Raw genomic sequence first — 23514 nt, forward strand, 5'->3', positions numbered from 1 at the left:
GGAGCCGGAGTTGCCAGTGTTGTCCGGAGAAGGTGGGACGCTGGGTCCTTTTGCTGCCGGGCAGTTGTAGGCCAGCTCCCCGCCTGCCAGCAGGTCTGCACACCAGTCCTGGGTGTGCGGGTCAGTGGATCCACCTGCTCCCTGGCCAGGGGGCACTAGCGGGTCGTGAAGCCAGAGGCTCCTCTTTGCCCCCTTCGGCAGCTGCCCCAGGTCACAGAGACTGGTAGGCGGGGAGATGGTGAGCAGGTGATGAAGGAAAATCAGGATCAGCCAGTGGGAGGAAGCGGGAAGGAGGACCCCCTGCCTTGTGTAGGAAGCCTCCCTAGGTGCCCAGATCCAGTGAGTCAAGCTTTTGCTTAAACACTTCCAGGGATAAGGAACTCACTACCTGGCAAAAGGCAGCCCAAGCCAGTTTTGAATAACGACACTTATTAGGAAGTGCTTTTATTTCTCAGCTAAATAATCCCAGTTCCCTGGTTCTGCCTCTGCAGCTGCCCTCCCACGGGCTACCTTGGGCTGTCACTGAGCTCCTTAACACCGGTGACCACAAATGGCCACGGGGTGCCAACAATGGTCTGGACTCTAGTCTCCTTCCTTCCAGATACCATGCTTTTATTAACACAGCCTAACAGGACTTGGCTTTTCTGGCAAGCACATGATGCTGGCGGTTCATAACACAGTTCCCGCTGGAGGTGTTTCGCTGTCATGCTTTTATGTCTTTGCTGTTGTTTCCTAAACACAAGCTGCTAAGCCAATCTCCCCACCTGAACCTGTGTGCTTGAGTTTTCCCAGATGTTCAGATTTAGGCCCATTATCTCACCTTGTTAGTCCTGGTCCATCTTCTAATTTAAGCAACACATTCTCAGTAAGTCGGTCACCAAAATATTCTGTATTGTAAGAAGAGTGCAACTTTCAGATGTATGTCATCCTGAGTCCTACGGACCATCAGGATCCTACAGTATCTTTCTTTTACGCCTTAAACATCCAAAGGTTCACTTTCTCCCTGCCCCGCTCATGCTGCTTTCCTCACTGTTACTTAAAGTGTTTGGGTGTCTGGGCGCCTGCGTGGCTCAGTCAGTTAAACATCTGCCTTAGGCTCAGGTTGCGGTCCCAGGGTCCTGGGATCGAGTCCCTACATCGGGCTCCCAGCTAGTGGGGAACCTGTTTTTCCCTCTCCCCCCTGCTTGTGCTGTCTCTGTCTCAAATGAATAAATAAAATCTTTACCCAAAAAAAAGTGTTTCGATGTCCATATCATCGGGAACCTAGCCCTGATGTATACAAAAATAGGGAAAAACACAAAGTCCTTCCTTTACTTGAGCCCGCAAACTCCACCGAACCACGGCCCTTCATCTTCGCTACCCAGGCCACCACTCAACGCCAAACGGGTCCTGGGTCCTTCCTAGAAGCCACCCACTAATGCTCAACACAATTACGCTGGACAAAAATTCCCTTTTACACACCTGTCCCACCTCGTGCCATCCTCTCCCACACTCCAGCACACCCCGGCTCCCTCCTCCCTGAACTCTGCTGCTCTTTGCCGCCCTCCCCCCCATCCGTGCCTCCTGCTCTCCAGACAATGGCAGGGTTCGCTCCATATTGGTCAGTGAGCAGGGGCCTTAGTTGAGATGCAACTTTGTGCTTGAAGAAAATCCTCATTTTCCCTCAAGAGGAGCTCAGGGTATTTAAGGCTTAGTAAATGCCTACTGGTGAATTTCAAAAGACACCACGGCCTTCCTAAATAGCCCCTGGCATTTCTTTCCTTCCCCTGGGTCCTTTTGACCTTAGGGCATTCACCTTGCTCTTCTCGCCATCAGGTTGCTCCCTGTCTGCTTTTTTTTTTTTTTCTTGTCTTTTGGTGTGGTAGACCTCGAGGCTTCGCAAAGCTTGAGCTCTGACTCTAACTCAATACTGTTCATCTTCAAAGACTGCTTTAGGCATATCCCCTGGTTACAGCTCCTCCGTGTCTCCTTCCCACTTCTGTGGCCTGTGGCTTCTCCGTTAACAAAAGGGACCCTCCACTGAGGGCGGAGGATCCAAGTTGTTGTTGGCTGCAGAAAGGCGGCCTCTGGCTTGTGACCCTTCCAAATGGTCATGTGATGAGTCAGTGTTTCTATTATTCTCCCAAAGGTCCATTCGTGCAGAGGCCTGGAGTGAGCAGCTCACCAGCGCCTACATGGAAAGGAGCCATTCCAGCTGGCTGCAGCAAAGCTCCAAGGGCAACCTTTCACCCCTGGAGAGGTGATTAATGGTTTCTAAGAGGGGATGTGGGAGTGTGGCAGGAGAATGTCAGTTTCCAAAGGATTGCTGGAATTCAATCCTGAGTGAATATACCCAAGATTATAGGAAACAAACAAAAAACCTACAAGGACCCCACAACTCCCTAAGTCAAGACTGAAGCCACTGGTAAGTAATAACCTTCTAGTCCACGTAGCAGGTCTCCGTGGTGCGGGTCAGACCACGGAAAAGGACCAGAATAATCAGCCCACCACCTTCTCTTTCTGATCTTAGCACCTTACAGGCAATCCTCCATCCAGGATTAACATTTTAAAATAATCACAATCTGGAGCCCGTTGCTTGCCTGCCCCATTAAAGCTGGTCTCTGGCAGGGGGGCAGGCCTTTTCAATTCAAACCATGACTTGAAGAATTCAAATCACAGTGTTGAGTTTCAAGTTCAAACCGTGGTTTTTGAGAGATGCTGATGATTTTTTCCCTTTGAGACCCTTATCCCCCACCCTCAGAAATCCCAGAAGAGGAAGGGGAAAAGAACAGTAATGAAACACAAGGAATGCCTCCAAGGAAAGAAACTTACTCCAGAAGACCCCCAAAGCAGAGATGCTTCCTTGCCCTTTCTCTTTTAAGCTCGAATCTCTCAAAACCACAGTTTGAACTTGAAACCACAATTTTCCTGACACTGTATCAAAGGCTGGTCTTAAAGGAGCCTGCCAATATGCCTAGGATCAACCCTACTCCCCACTGTTGGGACAGAGCAGCCTTTATTCCCACTGGATCACTGGTGGAAATGTGGGCCCAGGCACTCTGACCCACTGAGCTGAAAGAAGACAGGCTCTGTTTGCTGGACAGAAGGTTGAACCCCAAATGTGTCCTACTCCTGTATTTTCAAACCAAAGGCGCCAAAGGTTTACTTGATTAACCAGAGGAAATAAAATCAGCCTCCAAAGGGCATGTGGCAACAGGAAGCTTGGAGGCGCATGACGAGCTACTTGCCCTGGCCCAGGAGCGGTGCCTGGGGGCTGGCCAGCTGGGCGCTGGACACACATCTAAAATGACATCAGGAAAGGCAGCCCAAGGAACTCCCAGGCTCGGCAGGTTACTAACAGAGGCAACTGGGAATCACATGGTGGCTACAGAGTCAAGAACCAAAGGCCACTGAATTTTGAAAACCCAACACTCGTGATCCTCAGGATCCCACCAAAAACGATCGCATGGCAAAGGAGAGACACACATGTCATTTCACTACTTGAGAGGAGCTGTGGCGGCAGCCACTGCCCTAAAGGACAGAGACAACTGTGCCCTGGGGGGGGCGCCGTGTGACCCGGATGCTGGGGAGCTGCGCAGAAAGGAAGGAAAGCAGAGGCAAATGGATCTTTCTTCTTAGATTCTACTTTATTTGGTAAAACTCAGAAACTAACAACCAATTCACGGCCCCCCACCTCCTTCTCTCTGAAGGCGGCAGTTCCCCAGAGACAAAAAGGCTGTGGTGGCTTGGGTATCACCCACCATCTCCAGGTTTTAGACTCGGGCACCTCACAGCCTGGTGGTCAGGCCTCCAGACCCAAAGCTCTCAGGCAACAGAGAAAGCAAAAGGAAGCTCTCACTTCAGAGACAATGAACCCGTCCCGCCCCTCTTCCCCCCTACCCACAGCCTCCCGCACCCCCAACCTAAATAAAAAGATAGCAGAAGACAATGCATGAGTGTGAGATACACACACACACACACACACACACACACATACATACACACACACACACACAGCACACACACAGAGCTTCCTTTCAGCCCAAGAGCTGCAAAATCCCTCCCTGGAAGGAGGACAACTGGCAACACCAATCAAGGCCTGGTGTCCAAAGTGATGGTTGGAATCTTCTGGGACTGGTAAAAATCCAGGGAGAAAATATTCCACCTTCACCCCATTCCCAGGTCTCCAGTGAACTGGTTTTAGTTCAAAGAGATCCCCATTTCCACACAGGTAGACTGTGGCTTCTGGGACAGCTGGCTTAGGGAAAGGCTTCCCATGGCCAAGAAGACAATGGTGGGGGAGGGGAGCAGGGCAGGAGAGCAAAGCCTTCGGGGAGGGCCTGGAAAAGGGGCTCCCAGCCCTGGACTAATGGATCCGCGTCAGCTCCTCCACAACCTTGATGAGGTCGTCTGCCGTGGCCTCTCGCTTCATCCCGCTGCCATCATCATACTGCAAGGAGGAAGGGGGAGGGCTGTGAGGGCCACGAGGGCGCTCTCCCTCCCCAGAGGAAGGGGACAGTCACAGCAAGAGGCACCTGGCCCGACGACTGCCATGGCAAGGAGGAAGGTCTCATCAGAAACCCACACCCCTCTCCTGAAAGGTCCAAGTCAGCAAGGTCTACTGATGGCAGAGCTGGTTCGGAGGCCACCACCTGGCATACATCTCTCTCCCTTCCAGGATGTTCCCCAGAGGCACCATCTCCAGCGAGCAATACCCCAAAACTCCACACTGTGGACACTTCTCTTCCCTGCAGGATCCTGACCTGATCCCTGTGCCTGCCATCCGTGGGCTGCCAGAGGTCCCACACATGGCCTCGCTGCTGCAGCACAGAGGTCACACGGGCAAAGCTCCTAGTACAGCGCCATGCCCTCAGCTACATCCCCTTGCCCTCAGACTCCACCTTCCCACAGGGGAAGGAAACTACTTAAGAAGGGCCACCAGGACTTGGGGATCGAGGCGGGAGGCACCCGGCGCTCCGAAGCTCTCCAGCACACCCGGCCCCGCCGTGGACTCGGGTCACAAGCCCAGGGCCAAACACTGCACAGCTCACCTGTAGGTTTGCCACAACCTCCTGCATCTTGGGCCTGCTGATGTCCAGGAAACTCTCAATCAAGTCTCCATCGATGAAGCCCGTGGCTGGTTCTGTCTTTCGTTCAGTATGAAAAGATCTCCAGGTGGACAAGTGAGTCAAGGAATGTGTGATATCTGCAAACAGCCTTATTCTCGGTCCCCCCCACCTCTGCACAGACCACAGTCTAAAGCAATCATCAGGATGAGAACAGGACACATTTTCAACTAAAAATCACATTGCTTTTTGGACAGTTTTGGAACTGAAAGACATTATTAGATAGAATTATTACCCAATCTAATGATTCTCAACTGGGATGATCTTCAAGACAATGGTTTTAGAACTACAGATCAGACACTGCTTAGCCTCCCACCTCCTGCCTGGGGAGGACCCTTTCCGTCTTCTGGGACAAGCAGATGTCCAGAAATACTTGGATCCCGGGTTTCCCAGGGGGCTGATCCCTGGGCTTCTGGAGTTTCTGGCTTCTTCACTTTTCCCCTCCTCTTCCGCTAGCCTCTCTCTGAGGGTTCTCAGACACTGCTATCCCCAACAAGATCTCCGAAAGTATGTTCCTACCGTGGTCATCTAAACTTCCTGTTTGACACATAAGGCCAGAAAGACCAGAGGTAGACCGTTTCAAGAACAAAAGCCTACATCTCCCAGATGAACCAGGTAAGCTGGGTGACGGTACATGGGGATTCACTGTATTATTCTCTCCACTAGCGTGTGTTTGAATTTTTCCATGAGAAAAAGTGTATTTAAGAAACAGCACAGGGGCGCCTGGGTGGCTCAGTCGTTAAGTGTCTGCCTTTGGCTCAGGTCATGATCTCAGAGTCCTGGGATTGAGCCCCGCATTAGGCTCCCTGCTCAGTGGGAAGCCTGCTTCTCCCTCTCCCAACGCCCCTGCTGGGGTTCCTTCTCTCGCTGTGTCTTTCTCTGTCCAATAAATAAATAAAATCTTTAAAAAATAAAATAAAAAACAAAAAACAGCACAAAAGCCTGTTCCCCACAAGAAGCTAGTCAAGACACTACCTAAACGGACCGCAGTTTCCAGAAGCAGCTTAGGGTAACACGGCGGTCTACCTGTGCTGGGACGTGCCTCTGGGAAGGATATAAGGAGTGCTCGATCTTGCCCACACTCTTGATGACTTTATTGAGTCGATTCTGCATGTCCAACAGGAGGTTGTACCAGCTCTCGGACAGCGAGGTCACCAGCCCTGAGGCAGCAAAGGGAGCCAGGAGCTGCAGACAGCTGCAGCGCGGCCCCCGGCACGTGCCCTCTGCCAAGGGCAGGCCGGGCAAGCAGTGCGGGGAGGGACCTCCGCGGAGCCTCTGCTAGCGAACTCCAAGGTGGTTCCAGCTGCTCTCCCCTGTCCCTCAGGACGGTGGGCTGAGGAAAGGGGCCTGGGTGGGAGGGCGCCCCGCAGGGGCTAGCCTTACCAATCATGCCGTTGACCGTGCCGAAGAGCACCGAGCCCTGTGTGGGGGTGGAGGTCTCGCCCAGATTCTGCATGACCAGAGAGCCGTGGCAAAAGACGTTGACGAATTCGCCCAGGTGGAAGAGACCCACCTCCTGGAGGTGCTGCCGCTCCTCGTCGGTGGTGGCGGCACTGAAAGGCAGTGTGAGAAACTCATGCCCCGCACCTCCTGGCCCCCCACGAGGCCCCGCAAGGGCCGGAATGCACTGGACGCCACGTGCTCAGCCTCCCTGGTGAGCCCAGAGCGGCGGGGCCGGTCTGAGAGGCTGACTGTTATGGCCTGGACTCCCTCGTGAGAGAACTCCACCTCCGTGAAGAGGAGCACCCCTGCCTGAGAGAGGACCCAAGGCCCTCGTCACCAGACCCAGGGCCCTGCCCCCGCCGCACCGCCACTCACCTATCCTTCTGACACACAAACAAGTTAAAGGCATTTTCGGCCCCCAGGAAATTGTCATCATCCAAGATTTCCACAGCACTCATCCAGTTGGGATTAAAATCTCGAGCGATCTTAAAATGGATAAGGTACGACAAGAAAATATAATTAGCAGTTGCCCGGAAGCCAGGTCTGGGACTGGCCTTGGGCCGGAAGTCGAGAGCCTGCCCTGAGGAAGACGCAGCCCCGCGTTTCACAACCGCCACTCCACAGGGAGTCTATCCCCCGATCTCTGGCCCACATCCCATTTGGCTGCAGTTGGCCAAAAATGGGGCCTACTCAGATTCAAGCTGGGGGACAGGGGTCTCTGAAAATAGCTCATCAGTGCAGAATGTGTGCTCCAGGGAAAACCTGCTGCCCCCACTGGGCTCGACTGCCCCTCACCACCAGAGAAACACTTGCAGGGCCACATCCTAAGTGAGAAGTCTGCCCCCGTCCCCCCGACTACCTCTTCAAAGTTCCCCTCCATGGGCTTGTAGGCAAGCAGCAGCACTGAGCGCATCAGGTCGCCCACCAGGATGAAGTCGCCCTTGGTCTTCAGGTAGAGCGCCATGATGTTGTTGTAGTGATTGCACTCGGTGCGCAGCTCCTTTTCTGTTGTCCACTCATAGAGCCGCACCTGGGAAGGACATCTCGTTTCTCTCAACCCGAGCGGCCAGATCCTCTCGGACTGACCGCTGTCCCCCTCCTCCATCCTTCATCTGCAGCACCATTTCCCAAAGTGCAGCACGGGATGTGACGTTGTTTGCTGTGGTATCTGCATTATTTTGGCATGATATATTTATGAAATATGAAAATAGAGCAAGCACATCAAACTGGTGACACAAAGTTTCCCTTTACATAAAAAACGAGTCAGTGTAAAAATATTAACAGACAGGGACGCAAATAATACTAAGGACACAACAAAAGATGGATTTCTCATGACTGAAGGCTGATAACTGACCTAGAGAAATATTTCTCAGAAAAGAAGATCCATCTCCAGTTTCCTGATCAGAAAGGAACAAGATCACCTCCCAATGAACCATCTTTTCTGAGCCCTTCTCAAAAGCTACACTTCCAGAACATTCTGACGTGAACCCAATAAGTAGAGAAAATGGAATGGAAATTCCAACAGAAACATCGTTAAATAACTAAAGGACTCTTCAAGCACTAGAGTTGGTGGCCACCCCTCTAGCAAAGGGTTCTCCCCCCTTTCTGTCTTCTCCTCTGAATGTTTCTTCAGTTACGACCACACCTCCAAACGAACGAAGATGCTTTACAATCAGCAGATAGACAGATATCCAGTCAGAGGAAGACAGACTCAACTCCCTGGAGAAGCCTGCCCTGGCAGACCCTTCAGGATCCCGGTGGTCCCACCCATGGCTTCCGCACACACAGGAACTCCTGGGCAGAATGTATCAAGCCATGATTTCTCAGGGTTGTGTAAAGAACCCGAGCTCCAAAGGGGTGTCCTCCAAGAATTATGCATGACAATTACATTGGCTACCACACCTCCACTGGCAGGGTCAAGGGTGTCCAGAGCCCCCCATGTTTGTTAAGCCCAGCCTAAGAGTGGAGTGAAAATGGGGCCAAATGTTCCATGTGCTATTGGCTACACCCACTACCCCTCCACTCCACACTCTCAGCCTATCTGCTATGGAGACAGTCAAGGCCAAGGTAAGACACTACCAAAAACCTAAGATGCCCACTCTTAACCCAACAGACTCTACATCTCTGCTGCCTAATATGGCAGCCACCAGCCTCACGTGGCTACAGAACACCTGAATGGTGGGCGCTTGGGTGGCTCAGCCAGTTAAGCATCCAGCTCTTGATTTCCGCTCAGGTCACGATCTCAGGTCATGGGATGGAGCCCGGCTTCAGGCTCTGTGCTCAGCAGGGAGTCTGCTTGAGATTCTCTCTCCCCCCCTCTTCCCTCTCCCTCTGCCCCTCCCCCAGCTCACATGCACGTTCTCTCTCATATACATCTTTAAAATAAATAAATAAAAAGGGGCGCCTGGCTCGCACAGTCAGTAGAGCATTCAACTCTCGGTTTCGGCTCAGGTTGCAATCTCAGGATCCTGGGATTGAGCCCCATGTCGGGCCCCACACTCGGCACAGAGAGTCCTTGGGATTCTCTCTCTCCCTCTGCCCTTTTCTGCTTGTGCATGCCCAAGTGCGCGCGCTCTCTCTCTCTCTCAAATAAATGAAGCTTTAAAAAAAACGAGAAAGCAAAAAACACACCTGAAATGTGGCTAGCCCAAACTGAGACATGCTGTGAGTATAAAATATAAATCAGATTTTGAAGTCTTGGTATGAAATATACCTACAAAACATCTCCTAATAATTTTTGTATTGATCACATGTTGAAATAATAGTTAGCTTTTTTTTTTTAAGATTTTATTTATTTATTTGACAGAGAGACAGCCAGCGAGAGAGGGGACACAAGCAGGGGGACTGGGAGAGGAAGAAGCAGGCTCATAGCGGAGGAGCCCGATGTGGGGCTCGATCCCACAATGCTGGGATCACGCCCTGAGCCGAAGGCAGACGCCCAACCGCTGTGCCCCCCAGGCGCCCCAGAAATAACAGTTAGCTTTACTGCGTTAAATAAAATACATTCCTAAAGTCAATCTCATCTGCCTTTCCCTTTTATTCGCATGGCGACAAGGAAGACTAAAAGCACACCTGTGGCTCCTATGGTGTTTCCATTAGACAGCGATGGCCTAGACACCTCCTACCCAACCGCGCGCCCGACCCTCCCAACTCCTGAGCACGGGCTCTGCCCCCGCTGGAGCACAGTCACTGGCACCCTCTGCTCTGGCCATCCCCGTTCTCTAACCCAAGCGTGACTCTTTCACAAGGCCCCCAGGCCCCCTCAGCTTCTCCCTGCCACTGTCCCTGTACAGCTGGGACTAGAAGAAAGACAGCCCTCCGCGCACTTCTTGCCAGCCCTTCTCACTTCCATCTCGCCTTCTTCACTAATATGCCAGTCCCGAAGCTCGCCCCACCACACTCTGCCGGCCCCGCCGGCCCCACAGCAGCCATGCGCACCCCCACCCCGCCACGTTCTCCCCCACAGCCTTCCTGTTATTCTTGGTGACTTCTACATTCAAAGAGAAGACCCACTACCAACCTCTTTCCTTTCTTGACCCCCTTTACCCCCGCGCTATCTTGTCCATCCAGCCGTCACCTATCAGAGCCTGTCATTAAAAATAACCCCAGAATCTTGTGTCCTCAGTTTCACTGTTTCTCAGATGCCCCGAGTCCCTCACCATAAGCCTTGCAGATTCTCAACCCCACTGCCCTCTCTGTCTTGATCATGCTCACCAGACATAAGCAGACTCTGGCATGAATCTAGTCTTTAATGAAGGCTGAAGAAACACAATGGATAGCTTGACCTTCGAGACCACTCACGACAGTGAGCTCCCTGGACTTCCCAGTAACTGGATACTTTCCCGGTCCGTTACACTCCAGGTCCTGAAACAAGGAGCCATACCTCCTCAGATCTCTACCACCTCCGCTTCCACCCTTCCTCTCAGCTCCTTCACAGAGGGCAGACACAACCAGGAGAGGACCTCCAGGGCTTCTGCCGTCAGAGGCCCACACGGAGTACTGGGTCCCACCTCCCATCAGTCTGTTCAAAAACATGGCTCTGAGGGGCGCCTGGGTGGCACAGTCGTTAAGTACCTGCCTTCGGCTCAGGGAGTGATCCCGGCGTTCTGGGATCGAGCCCCACATCAGGCTCCTCCGCTAGGAGCCTGCTTCTTCCTCTCCCACTCCCCCTGCTTGTGTTCCCTCTCTTGCTCGCTGTCTCTGTCTAATGAATAAATAAATAAATCTTAAAAAAAAAAACCACGACTCTGGCACCTCCTGAGGGACCATTCTCATTGGCACAGAAACAGGCAGCTGTGTGTCCACGCTTGAAAAGCTAACAACTCTCTTGTCCTGCCACCCCCCTGTAGTCACCCCATGCCTCTCTCCTCCACCGCAAAACTCCCCGAGAATGTTTTCTAATGCTAGTGGTCCTCTCCTCCCAGTCCTGATCAAACCCCCTTCTATCAGCTTTCCACCCCACCACTCGCGCAAAGGGGCTCTGGCCAAGGGCAGCACACCTTCCCCGCTGCCTTACGTTACCTGACTTCGGGCAGCACCTGCCACTTACCAACTCCCTCCTACCTGAAATGCCTTCTTCCTGTAGCTCCCAGAAGTTTTCTCTCTTGGCTCCTCTCCTACTTCACTCGTCACCCCTTCTCCGTTTGGCACAATCTTCCTCATCACTCCAACTTTTAAAAGTGGGAGGGTCCCAGGGCTCAGCCTTCCCATCTCTCCTCTACCCGCTCTCAGCGCACAGGTGAGCTTAGGCCACCCCACCCAGACCGTTGGCATTAAACGTTATGTTGTAACAGCCGGCCTGCCAGTCCCCAGCCCAACCCTTGCCTGGATTCCAATGCTCTCATCCAGGGACCACCTTGACATCTTCACTCACCCCCACTACTGAAACGACCGACACCGTGTCCAAAATCAGGCCTCTGGTTTCCCCCCTGGGACCTACTAAGAACGATACATTTGGTCTCTGCCCCCAGTTCCTAACCCAGAGCTCCTATTGCAATCCCCTGGAATTCCCTGGGTGATAGCAGTCCTTTGTTCTGATGAGGTGGCTCTTGGTGGTTCCTCGATAGTGCAGGATGTGGGCTGGTCACCATGATTAGAAGCCTGGACCTGTCCCCTCCTCCCCCATCCTCCGGGGAAGGGAGAGGCCAGAGATTCAGTTAATGCTCGATCAGGCCTGTGTTGACAGAGCCTCCATAAAAATCCCTCGAGTTCAGGTTCAGAGAGCTCTTGGGTTGGTGAAGAAACCCACACGCTGGGAGGATGGCATGCCTCAACTCCACAAGGACAGAAGCCCCCGCACTCAGGACCCCTGTGGACCTCACTCGATGTTCATCTGGCTATTCGTGTGTACCCTTTACGATAAGTCAGCAAATGTAAGTAAACGTTTGAGTTCATGAGTTGTTTCAGCAAGTTATCAAACCTGAGAGGGGGCTGTGGGAACCCAACTTTGTAGCCATGTTGGACAGCAGTCTGGGTACCCTGGAGCCCCACTGCTTGGGGTGATGTCTGAGGTGAGGACAGTCTTGTGGGACTGAGCGCTTAACCTGCGACATCTGCCACCAACTCCAGGTAGCCAGGGTCAGAACCGAATTAAATTCGAGCACACCCAGTTGGTGTCAGGAATCAGAAAACTGGTTGGTGTGGGGACAAAAACCCCACACATACCTTGTCACAAGTGTTTTGAGCAAAGAAACGTTTCCCTTTACCTTCCAAACTTGCTCTACTCAGTCTTACCCCATCAGTAAAAGGCCAAAACTCCCTTCCTGCTGCTCAGGCCAAACTCTTGGCCCTTTATTCCCCCCCTCACCCCTCATCTGTGCAGCACAAAGCCTCTCCGTGCTCATATGCACAGAAGCGGACTGCGCCTCACCTCCTCCAGCAGCACCATGTTCCCAGCGCCCAGAGGCTGCTGTCTGTGTTACCACCAGAGCCTCACCGATGTCACACTTCTGTCCTTTGGCCCCTCCAGCCATTCCAAGGTGTAAAGTGATCTTTCCAAGACTGAAGTCCAATCACAGCCAAACATTTGCTCAAACCCTCCAGAAGTTTCCATCATCCTCAGAGTTAAAACTCAAAGTCCTTGAACAGCTGGTACATTCAGTCCCCTGGCTGCCCCTGACCACCTCCCTGCACCCTCCAGCTCGCTCCCACACAGACAGCAGGACCGTCCCACTTCCGACTCCTCGCCCTTGGCATCTCCCTCCCTTCCCTCAGGAACCTGCCCAGAAGTCATGGTATCAGCAGGACGCCCTGACCCTGTGACGGAACAGCCATCCCCACCCTGCACTCCTCGTGACACTCCTCCAGTCCCTGCCCCATTTTTATTTCTCACCATCTTGAGAACATACGTGTGCTATTTGCTCCTAAGCCCCGGAGCGCAGCTCTTTGTCCATTTTTTCCACACTCATGTCTCAACACCTAAACAGCACCCGGCACACGAGTGTTCAATGAATTGGTTGTAAACAAACACAACTAGTGAAAAGCCTCGATTTAGAGTACTTAACTGATGCTTGCTTACTCCCAGACCTCTCAGCACTTTGAACATCCCACGATGTGCTGGGGACCGCCAAGAGGGAATGGAGGACACGCTATTTCCTAAACATATTTGACTACGAAACTTTTTAAAACTTTTTTGCAAGGGAGGAGGAATCACGGCAGAAGAGAAGCAGACTTTCCTGGGACCAGTGTTTCAGGGATATACTTAGGACAAGTGGTTTGGCCCACCTCGTTCCATATGGATGAAGCAGTCCCCCGCCATGACACACTCAGGAGTACAGGGGACGTGGCTCTCACCCTTTCCTCAATACCCACAGTACTTAGGATCGGGTTTGCAGGGGAGGGTCTTCCATAACCAAGGCTAACACCTGGGCCAACCTGAGCTCCCCGGACTCCCAGCTCCACCCTCCATTCCCACCACTGTCATTCTTAAAATCTGACACATACGTGGCCTCAGGAAACATAAAGGAGACATGCTCTGTAAACAATGGTGTGCAACCTAGGGCGCGACACCAAGTGGTGCAGGCCTCACCGTGCTGTTGATGCTGGCTAATAGCTTCCCATTAAATTCCACCATAGAGTACACGGCTCCTTTCACTTCCTTCTCAGCCACGGTCTGTAGTTTTCCTGAGGGGAGAAAGACAGTCTCTGAGTCTCCTTTATAAGCCCACACTTTCACTCATCAAAAGAAGCCTGATTTCCCCTCTGGCTTGAATCCTGCTCCCAATCCACCCATCTGAATGCAGGAAAGAGTCCGTGTCTACTGGGCTTAACCACCACCACAACCACAAGCCCCACCAGAACATGCAGGGACTGCAGACTGTGTCCAAGGTCTGCCTCCCCCCAGACTGCGGCTCCAACTCTCAAGCTGGAGACCGGATTCCGTCTCAGCCATCTGAGCGGAGATTTGGGGGCTGCCAGTGAGTCTTCAGAACCATTTTGCACAGGGGAAATGAGAAGAGACGGATATGAACACGAAGTGCTCAAGCTGGAAACAGGACCTACATGGCTGAGCAACCAAGCGGGAAGCAAATCTAGGATTCCTCTGATCCTGGCCACTAGATTCTCCAACCCATAGTTCACCTCTCCCCTCGTCTTCCTTTCAAAGAGTAGAAAAGCAAGAAACACAAGCCAGAGTTTACTTGTGTGTCTGCTCGCTCCCCTCCCCCAGAACTCATTGAGACCGTCAGCAGCTTGAGCGGAAGGAACAGAGAGTCCCGTGTCACGGCAATTAACCCAAGCTCTTCCACCGCTTAACGAAAGCTCTGAAACTAAAAAGATCTGTTAGTTACCCAGAATTTCAAATCTCTCCAAAGCTGGGGCTGTGCCCACTTACCGTCAGAATACTGAAAGACCACGATTCGACCCTGCTTGGGCTCCGCCTCTTCAGGATACACCATGGCCGTGCCCACGATGAAGTACGTGTTGGGGTCTTTGCCCAACTTGCAGGAGACCAGGCTGAGGGCATACTCATTCTGAAGAAACTGGTGGGCATGAAGCACTGGAAGGAGAGCCGGAGGTGTGACTGGCTGCTGACCCCCATGCGCGCGCGTGCGCGCACGCGCGCACACACACACACACACACACACACACGTGTAACCCTGCCCTCCGGGGGGCCCCCAGCCCAGGTCCAAGCCCGGTGGAGCCCTGCTCTTTGTCTCCTCACCTGTCCGGCCCTCACCAGCCCGCGCTACCAGGAGGTGGCCCAGCACGCTGGACTCCTGGCCGACCCTGAGGTCCCACCCCTCCCTTCGACTCCTCCCAGGATGGTCTGTCACAAGGTCTATCAAACTGTGGAATTTATCAGAGCCCAGAACAGGCTAGTTCAGGGAGGACGTGGGCACGAAAACGACAGAAAGAGCTCATCTGCACCTTCGAAGGTGTGCTGGTCAATGATGAGGAGATTGTGCACCTCCACCTCTTCCCCAAAGGAGGTCTCATGTGGCGCCGTGCTGCTGGAGAACAGCTTGCTAGAGCTGACGCTGCTGGACAGGGCCTGGGCACAGAGAACACACACACCCCCTCTCAAAAGCAGACCAGCTGCTGGGAGCCTCTGGGTGAAGGGCTCAGCCACAATCGGGGAACAAAAGCCGAGTCTGAATGAGGAAAGCTCAAGGTTGGCAGCTCAAGCAGAGCCTCAAGAGAGTTCTGGAGGATAGTAGACTGAGCATAAAGAGCCAAAATCTGCATACAAATTGACGCAGCAGTCCAAGACAGAAGACTCTAAGGGCTACTAATGACCATTAAAGCAATGACGCCAAGTCAATCAAACAAAGCTAACGAGGGACAAAGGCAGCCTCAGAAGGGGACAGACTCCATCTCTCTCAACGGGAAGCACGGGGAGCACATGAAATAAAAAGCGAAGTGTAAAGACTGTATATTCTGGATTAGGGAAAGAAGTTTAGATTTGCCCAAGGTCACACAGCTAGCGACTAACCTTGAGGCCAGTTGTCAGACTCCAAATCCCACCTCTTAACCTATAAGGCTATGCTGTCCCAATTACACATACCCTACAAAGTGTCCAAACTGATGATGAAAGAGAATTATTCTCCTGCAAGGCTACAGAGCAGCAATCATTGGCTGCCACACTTATCCCAAATTCTTCCCAACTCTCCAAAGGCGGGCCGAAGCCAGCTCGCTGCCTGTGTTTACAAATAAAGTATGACTGGAACCCAACTATCCCACCTGTTGTCTATGGCTGCTTTTGTAATGGCCAACCGGAGTTGTTTCCCAATGGCTGACAAAGCCATACCTATTATATGATCCTTTCCAGAACAGTTTGCCAGCCCTGCTCGAACGCCATCTTTGTCTGTGCCCTCACCTGGGTGCTGGCACTGGGCCTCAGGGCCGTTGTGCCACCACTCGTGTCCTGGACTTCGATCCGGCTGGAGAGGACCCCGAAGCACTGGGACACTTCCTGATAGCAGATCTTCCTGGGGACCAAGTGTGAACAGTGCCTCTCAGGACAGGTCTGAGAGGGGACGCGCCCCACACCCGCGCCCATCGCCACGCTCCGCAGCCCTGCTCCGCAGCCCTGCTCCCCGGTGCTCACCTGGGAGACTCGTAGAGCGGAACTGTGCGGATATGCAGCTTCTGGATCTCGTCGATGGTGCCGATGGTGAGGGTGCTGTTGTTGGCCAGGGCCAGGCTGGAAAGAAGGGTCTGGGTTTAGACTGAGTAGACCCAAGGAAGGAAAGGATTCTACGAGGCAACTCCGTAAGGGGAAGAAAAACAAGGCAGAATTACACCAGCTTCCTCCAGGCGGTGGCTCTCAACTCCGACTCCAAGCTAAAAACCAGCTGGGGAGATGTGACCTGCTCTGATGCCTGGTCCCACTGCCACCCCCCCCCCCATCTTATTTAACAGGTCTGGGTGAGCCACAACTGAGGTATGTTTTTTAACTGCTTTCTGTTTAATGCTAATTGTGGCATTAGAATCTAGAACTGGTGATTCTCAAATCATCGTTTGCATCAGAATCGGCAGGAGTGCTTGTTGAAGCAGACTGCTGGGCCCCACCCCCACAGTTTCGGTGCCCCCCCTTCCCCTGAAGGCCTGAGAGTTTACACTTCTAATGAGTTCCCAGCTAGTTTGGTGGCTGCTGGTGGGGGACCCTGCTCTAGGAATACAGAATGATCTCTAAATCAGGGGTTCTGAAACTTGACTAATCATTTGAATCACTTGGAAGGTTTTCCTGAAAATACAGATTCTATGGCCCAAACCCCAGATCTACTGAATCAGAATCTGAGAAGGATTCAAAAAAATCCGTTCTTTTTAAAGTGTCCCAGGGATTTCGAATGGGCAGCCCAGCTGGGAGAACCTCTGCTCTACACTTCCCATCTCAGCTATTTATACTGATTCGACACTGCGGAAGGGTTCGAGGAAAACATCATGCTGCCCTCAATCAATGGCTCTTGCTGAAAAGAAAAAGAGGCTCACCTGTCAGGATAGCCATCAGAGTTGAGGGGACACATGTAGTTGACTTCCTTGAGGTTGACATTGGAGAAGACCAATTTGTGGTTGCTGCTGTAGATGACGGTGGGGCGGTCGGAGCAAGCAAAGACGTTGGTGGTAGAAAGAGAACGGAAAGTCCTCAATACCGTGGGCTGGGTGCCCAGAGTCACCTTTTTACGGTCGCTCAACAGGCCTACAGAAAGAACGGCATTAGGAGAAAGTAGGAAGGAAAGGCTGCAGGACAAACAGCTGGGTCGTGAAGGCTCAAAAGCAGTACCCTGAGGCTGCCACACTCCTTGTTTCTCCGAGAGCCCTCCGTTCACAGGGTTATTCTCACCTGTCTCAATGTTGAGCCCGAAGTAGAAAAGCGCCCCATCTCCCAAGGCACAAAGGAGGTAGTGGCTACTCTCAAATGTGGTCATCAGGATGGAACGAGGAATGATCTCTGTGGGAGAGGAGCACTTAAGATCTTGTTCCATGTTCTGACTCTGATCCCAACCTTTCAAAGGTCCTTACGGGACACCTACCTCCACCCAGCATCTCTTTGTGCAGTAGCTCAAAAGAGGGCAGCTTCAGGATACGCGCTGAGATGTCTGTCCAGAGGCCAATGGCACAAAGAGGGGACAGCCCGTTGCTGTCCCCCAGTGGGGTGATGTCCAAGCAGGCCACTTCGTGTTCCATCTCTGTGTGGCTGAACAAAGAGGAATATGGCAGAGGAAGGACGCCAAGGATGAAAGAAGTCCCGGGGAACGGGGGAGGGGGGGAGCGGACAGGCGGGCACACACCTGATCTGCCGGAGCTCCTGAGGGTGGATCTGCAGGTAGTAGAGGGCCCTCCCCACCGCCACCACCACCTGGCTGCTGTTGCAGGAGGCCACGCTGATGTTCTTGCCCTGAGGCTCCTTCCACTCGCTGACCAGGGCTTTGGGTTCCTGAGAGACCAACCTCACAGATGCTGAAGTGATCTAGAAAAAGAAGAGAAAGGTCTCCAAGCACCTGCTGGGATCCAAACACTGCGGGAACAGGTGGTGAAAGCCGCCCTGGTGTATCCGTAAAAATAAACCACCGACATCCTCTCTGCCCTGGGTATTTCCCCCAAACTCCTGCGGCGATCAGTTCTCACAGATGCCCTTGTGCGCTGAAGCCCTGAAGACTGGCTTAAAGCCGCTGCCACCGTACCTACCTGCAAACAGAAAAAAAGGCAACCTGCTTCATTCGGATGAAGTCCTGGGAGAGGTATCGATGGAGGAAGACCTGTGACTACAGTCTAGCAGTTTTTCTCAACCCAAAAATCAGTCCTCTAAAATAGCCAAGTTCTTTACTGTGCATGAACCATGAAAATTACTTAAACTTTGTGGGTGTCCAGCTGGCTTGGTCAGTGGTTTGAGTGTGTGACTCTTAATCTCAGGGTCGTGAGTTCAAGACCCACATTGGGTGTGGTGATTATTTAAAAATAAAACCTTAAAAAAATAAAATTCTTTTTTTTCAAGATTTTATTTATTTGACAGAGAGACAGACTGAGTACAAGCAGAGGGAGAGGTAGGCAGAGGGAGAGGGAGAAGCAGACTCCCCGCTGAGCACAGAGCCCAACAACACGGGGCTCCAACCTAGGACCCTGGGATCATGACCTGAGCTGAAGGCAAACGTTCAACCAAATGAGCCACCCAGGTACCCCCCAAAATAAAATTCTTTAGTAAAGGCTATGAAATTATCTTGAAATATGCTTAATCAATCAATTTCATCACTGAAATAAAATAAAAAGCAGGTCGATGACACTGTAACATACATGTCAATTCATCCTACTCTATCAAAGCTCAGCTCCTATTGGAAGAGGAAAATCCTTTCACAACAGATACATGAGCTGGTGCCAGTCTTTGGGCCACTAGTTAGAAAAAACAGACAAAGCAATGAATCAGTACCTGGGCACCTCCCACACTTGGTCCACAAACCAACAGAATCTTCCCTCTGGCTTTTACCAAATCCACAATTGCCTGTTGGCTAAAAGGAAGACCCACGTGGATAAAAAGATGGAGAGGATTCATTAATCCTCAGGCACACAAGTGCCACACCCGACACTGGCAAACACTGACTCCGGCCACAGTTAAGAGAAGTTCCAAAGGTTGAAGAAGGTGTGCAAAAAGTGAAGACTGCCAGGGGTCACTCTGAACTAGAAACAACCAGGGGATGGGCAGGTGCTCAGAAATCAGACTCTAGGGGTGCCTGGGTGGCACAGTCGTTAAGCGTCTGCCTTCGGCTCAGGGAATGATCCCAGCGTTCTGGGATCGAGCCCCACATCAGGCTCCTCCACTGGGAGCCTGCTTCTTCCTCTCCCACTCCCCCTGCTTGTGTTCCCTCTCTCGCTGGCTGTCTCTCTGTCAAATTAATAAATAAAATCTTAAAAAAAAAAAAAGAAAAAGAAAAAAAGAAATCAGACTCTAGTGGCTAACAAGAGCCAAAGGGATATCTGACCCCATCACGCATATAGATTTTTAAAAACCAGAACAGAGTAAGAGCTCTGGTTCTAATAATTAATGTGGAAAGTGCTACCAACAGTCATATATGGATGGGAGCACTAGAACTAATTAGGTATGTATTACTACAACAAGTGAAAACACGTGCCTCAGAAAATAGGGCATAATTAGTGCGAATGACATCCAAACCATAAAAATACTATGATCCCAGTCTGTAAAAGAGAATGCGAATGAATACTACATATATTTACAGAAGAAAAATAAAGCTGAAAGGAGTAACTCCAAAGTTAGGAGCTGTTAAGTTGTTTTCTCTGAGTGGTGGGTTATCGGGTCATTTTAATTTTTTTCTAGGATTTGTTACTCTGAGAACCATAAAAATGGACTGCTGCAAAATCCTGCAGTGCTCTACACTGCACTGGAAATCAAGTTCAAGGCAACGGGGCTTGCCCCTTTCTGAGTTATTACCTGGATGAGTTGCTGATGAGCCACGTTGCCACAGAAGAAGGTCTGCTGATCATCCACGAAACCCATCAGTTCGGTTTCTTCCACCTCTTCTCCGTTTAACATGAGAACTCTGCGGGGGAAGGGAAGGCCTGGGTCAGCCAGACCAGCTCCCCCAGCTCACAAGAGCACCCCAAGCAGGCGCCAGACTCACCCTTACCTTGTCTGGCCCACAAAAGAGAGCACGAGCGTGTCATCAGTCTCCCGGTTAGGGTCAGACCGCAGCGGCCACAGACCTAAAACAAAGATCAAGGATGAAGATGCAGAGCGCAGCCCAACACGTGGCTCCCCACGTCTAAGGGAAGGCCGGCGGGCCTCCAGGAGGAGCAGGAACTTTGTGGAGTCCGTCCTGAAGCTGAAATAGCCACCCTGTTCTTTCCTGGCTTTAAGACCCTGAAGAAGTTATTTTTAAAACTGTTTTGAGCCTAATATCTTAAAGTCTTTCCTTTGATTTTGGATAGGATGATACATTTCTATGACTCAAAACCAAATTTTATCTTTAAAATGTGTACACAGAAGTTTCACTCCTATACCTCTCCCTGAAACCTATCCCCCAAATAAATCAAGTCTCATTCATTTAAAAAAAAAAAATTTTTTTTTTTAATTTAAGGAATTCGGTAGTCACTGTTTTATAAACAAATACTAATATAGGGGCACCTGGCTGGCTCAGTCGGTGGAGTGTGCAACTCTTGATCTCAGGGTTGGGGGTTCAAACCCCGCGTTGGGTGTACAGCTTATTTAAAAATAAAACTTAAAAGAAAGTTACACACACACACACATATATATATCAAACAGCCTATCATTCATTCTTATGCACTATGCTTTTCCATTTTAAATTAAAGCCCTTATCACAACGGAACAGTACTTTGTTTTCAAAAGCTACACAGCATTTAATGACATAGATGTACCAGTTTTAAGTCACGACTGAAGCACAGACACTTTTTCAGTATTTTGCATACAGTACCACAACAAATGATCTTGTATTTACATCACTCTGTCTGTATGAAGGTCTGGGGGTAGATGCTTAGAATTAGGCTTGTCCATAAATCACTAAATTAATGCAGGTGAAGTTTTGGCAGATGTTACAACGAGCATGCTTATTTCCTCTCGGCCTCACCAACACTGGGTTGTTAAACTTTTGGATTCTGGCCACCTGGTAAAGAATGGTATCACTAGTCGGTTTTGATTTGCATCTCCCTTAGTATAAGTGAGGCCTGTTACCTGTCCCCGCATGTCTTTTGCCAATTTGGGGGCAAGAATTTCGGTAACCTTCTTTGTAGAAATGTTTCAATAAATTGGGTAGATGAGGCCTTTGTCTGTAAGATGAACTACAAATGTTTTTATCTGAATGGCATTTCTTAGAACTTAGCTTACAGTGTTTTGTTTTTGCCATGCGGAAGTGTTTCATGTTGTTGCACTAACCAATCCTTCCCTTCGCTTCTGCACGAGTCAAAGTTTAAAAGGCCTTCCCCACTCTAAAGTCAGAAAGGAATTTCGACAACTTTTTCTTTTAACTGTTGTATGACTTTCGTTTTACATTAAGTCTGATCCATCTGGGTTCTAGCAAGGTATACATAGTACGGTATGTACAGTATGGATCCAAACTTGTCTTTCCCTGTTGATAACTGGGAACACCATTTATTAAAGACCATTTATTTTAAAAAGTCATCTTTATCTCACTGAACTGAGATACCACCACCATCATACACTAAATTGCTACATGCAACTGTGTCTCTTTCTGGACTTTTTGTTTTTGAGAGAGAGAGAGAGTGAGCGAGCGCGCGCACGAGTAAGCAGGAGCAGGGGTAGAAGCAGAGGAAGAGAGAGAGAAGCAGGCTCCCCGCAGAGATTCTCCCAATGTGGGACTCGATCCCGGGATCATGACCCAAGCCGAAGGCAGATGCTTAACCAACTGAGCCACCCAGGGACCCAGGACTTTTTTTTTCTTTTCTTAATTTCTGGATTTCTGAGTCTGCTCAAGGAACTCTGCCTATCAGTGCACCAAAACCACACTTTTATTTGCTACAGTTTAATGGTACGTTTTAATATCTGGTAAAGCTAGTCCTGTGTCACTGATCCTTTTTAAGTCTTCCTGGCTTTTCTTGCTTCTTCCTTTTTCCATTTGGACTCTGGCTTATCTAGGTCAAGAAAAAAACCTCGGGGCGCCTGACTGGCTCAGTCGTTAAGCGTCTGCCTTCCGCTCAGGGCGTGATCCCGGCATTCTGGGTTCGAGCCCCCCATCAGGCTCCTCCGCTGGAAGCCTGTTTCTTCCTCTCCCACTCCCCCTGCCTGTGTTCCCTCTCTGTCTGGCTGTTTCTATGTCTGTCAAATAAATAAATAAAATCTTAAAAAAAAAAAAAAAAAAGAAAGAGAAAAAAAAGAAAAAAACCTCGACATTTTTATTGAAGTACATTAAATACAAAAATAAATAAGTCAAAGAGGGGCACCTGGATGGTCAGGAGGTTAATCGTCTGCCTTCGGCTCAGGTCATGATCCTGGGATGAAGCCGTGCATCGGGCTCCCCTGCTTCTCCCTCTGCCTGACACTCCTCCTGCTTTTGTGCGCACGCTCTCACAAATAAAAATCTTCTTAAAAAAATTTATTCTTTGATGTTTTGCCTTTTTATTACTAACGTAAATTAGCTCCTTTCCTCCACTATCCTTCAAATGGACTCCGTTTTCACATGAACGCTACTGATTTCAGTACATTAATTTTATATCCTACTGCCTTAATGAACTCTCATTGTCTAGTTTTCAGTCGATTCTCCTGGACTTTAAACTTTCAGAATCTCTTTCTTTCTAATTCATAAATCTCTATTTATCTGCTCCCATGCTCTCTCATCTCCTGATAGTCTAAATAACCTTTTATTTCTGATGTGCCTTCTATTTATACCTATGTTTCGCTTTATGATTCAATCGGATCATCTTTTTCTTGGAACAGGTGAGTTTAGCCCATTCACATTTACTGATATGACATGTCAGATATATCGGACCCTTGTGCACATGTCCTATCATTCTGAGTCACGTCTACTACTCATAATATCATAAAAGCCTTTTTTTTTTTTTTAAGATTTTATTTATTCATCTGACAGAGAGAGAGAGAGCCAGCGAGAGAGGGAACACAAGCAGGGGGAGTGGGAGAAGAAGAAGCAGGCTCCCAGCGGAGGAGCCTGATGCAAGGCTAGATCCCAGAACGCTGGGATCACGCCCTGAGCCAAAGGCAGCCGCTTAACAACTGAGCCAGCCAGGCGCCCCATAAAAGCCTTTCACCATGTACTCTTTCTTTGATCTTTTCGATTACTACAGTTCTCCTGGAATTTAGCTTTGTATTTTTGTTCTACAAGTTACTACCTTTACACTTATACCTTTGTATGATAGTCTCAGTCTCCTCTTTTTTTCAGGAATTCTATCAATTCCTTTATAAAAACATTAAACTTAACTTACAAACTTTTCCTTTCCATTTCTCTACTCCATTATCCAATTATACCAATAATATATATTTTCAAGTTTACTTTGGTACTTTTAAATATGTTTAAGCTCCTACCACTTA

At 50.3% G+C, this 23514-nt stretch overlaps 1 protein-coding gene across 2 annotated transcripts in view; it reads right to left on the bottom strand.

Moving 5' to 3' along the window:
• Positions 1-3607: 3607 nt before the first annotated feature.
• DDB1 (damage specific DNA binding protein 1) overlaps positions 3608-23514 on the bottom strand; it is a 29966-nt gene continuing 10059 nt past the window's right edge. Inside the window, exons 11-27 of one of the 2 annotated variants that reach the window (XM_026487643.4) lie at positions 20126-20201; positions 19930-20038; positions 17780-17958; positions 17522-17685; positions 17332-17439; positions 16980-17187; positions 16096-16191; positions 15865-15976; positions 14916-15039; positions 14380-14544; positions 13576-13670; positions 7408-7578; positions 6924-7033; positions 6489-6658; positions 6163-6265; positions 5031-5154; positions 3608-4429 (exon numbers count right to left, since the gene is read on the bottom strand). In XM_026487643.4, the coding sequence (XP_026343428.2) occupies positions 4346-4429; positions 5031-5154; positions 6163-6265; positions 6489-6658; positions 6924-7033; positions 7408-7578; positions 13576-13670; positions 14380-14544; positions 14916-15039; positions 15865-15976; positions 16096-16191; positions 16980-17187; positions 17332-17439; positions 17522-17685; positions 17780-17958; positions 19930-20038; positions 20126-20201 (2198 nt within the window). In that variant the 3' untranslated portion in view covers positions 3608-4345. Of the gene's footprint in view, positions 5155-6162; positions 6266-6488; positions 6659-6923; positions 7034-7407; positions 7579-13575; positions 13671-14379; positions 14545-14915; positions 15040-15864; positions 15977-16095; positions 16192-16979; positions 17188-17331; positions 17440-17521; positions 17686-17779; positions 17959-19929; positions 20039-20125; positions 20202-23514 lie in introns of both variants that reach the window. The other variant, XM_057317150.1, reaches the window with a different exon arrangement.

The sequence above is a fragment of the Ursus arctos genome, unplaced genomic scaffold (genome assembly GCF_023065955.2).
Source record: "Ursus arctos isolate Adak ecotype North America unplaced genomic scaffold, UrsArc2.0 scaffold_23, whole genome shotgun sequence".
Taxonomy (NCBI): Eukaryota; Metazoa; Chordata; class Mammalia; order Carnivora; family Ursidae; genus Ursus; species Ursus arctos.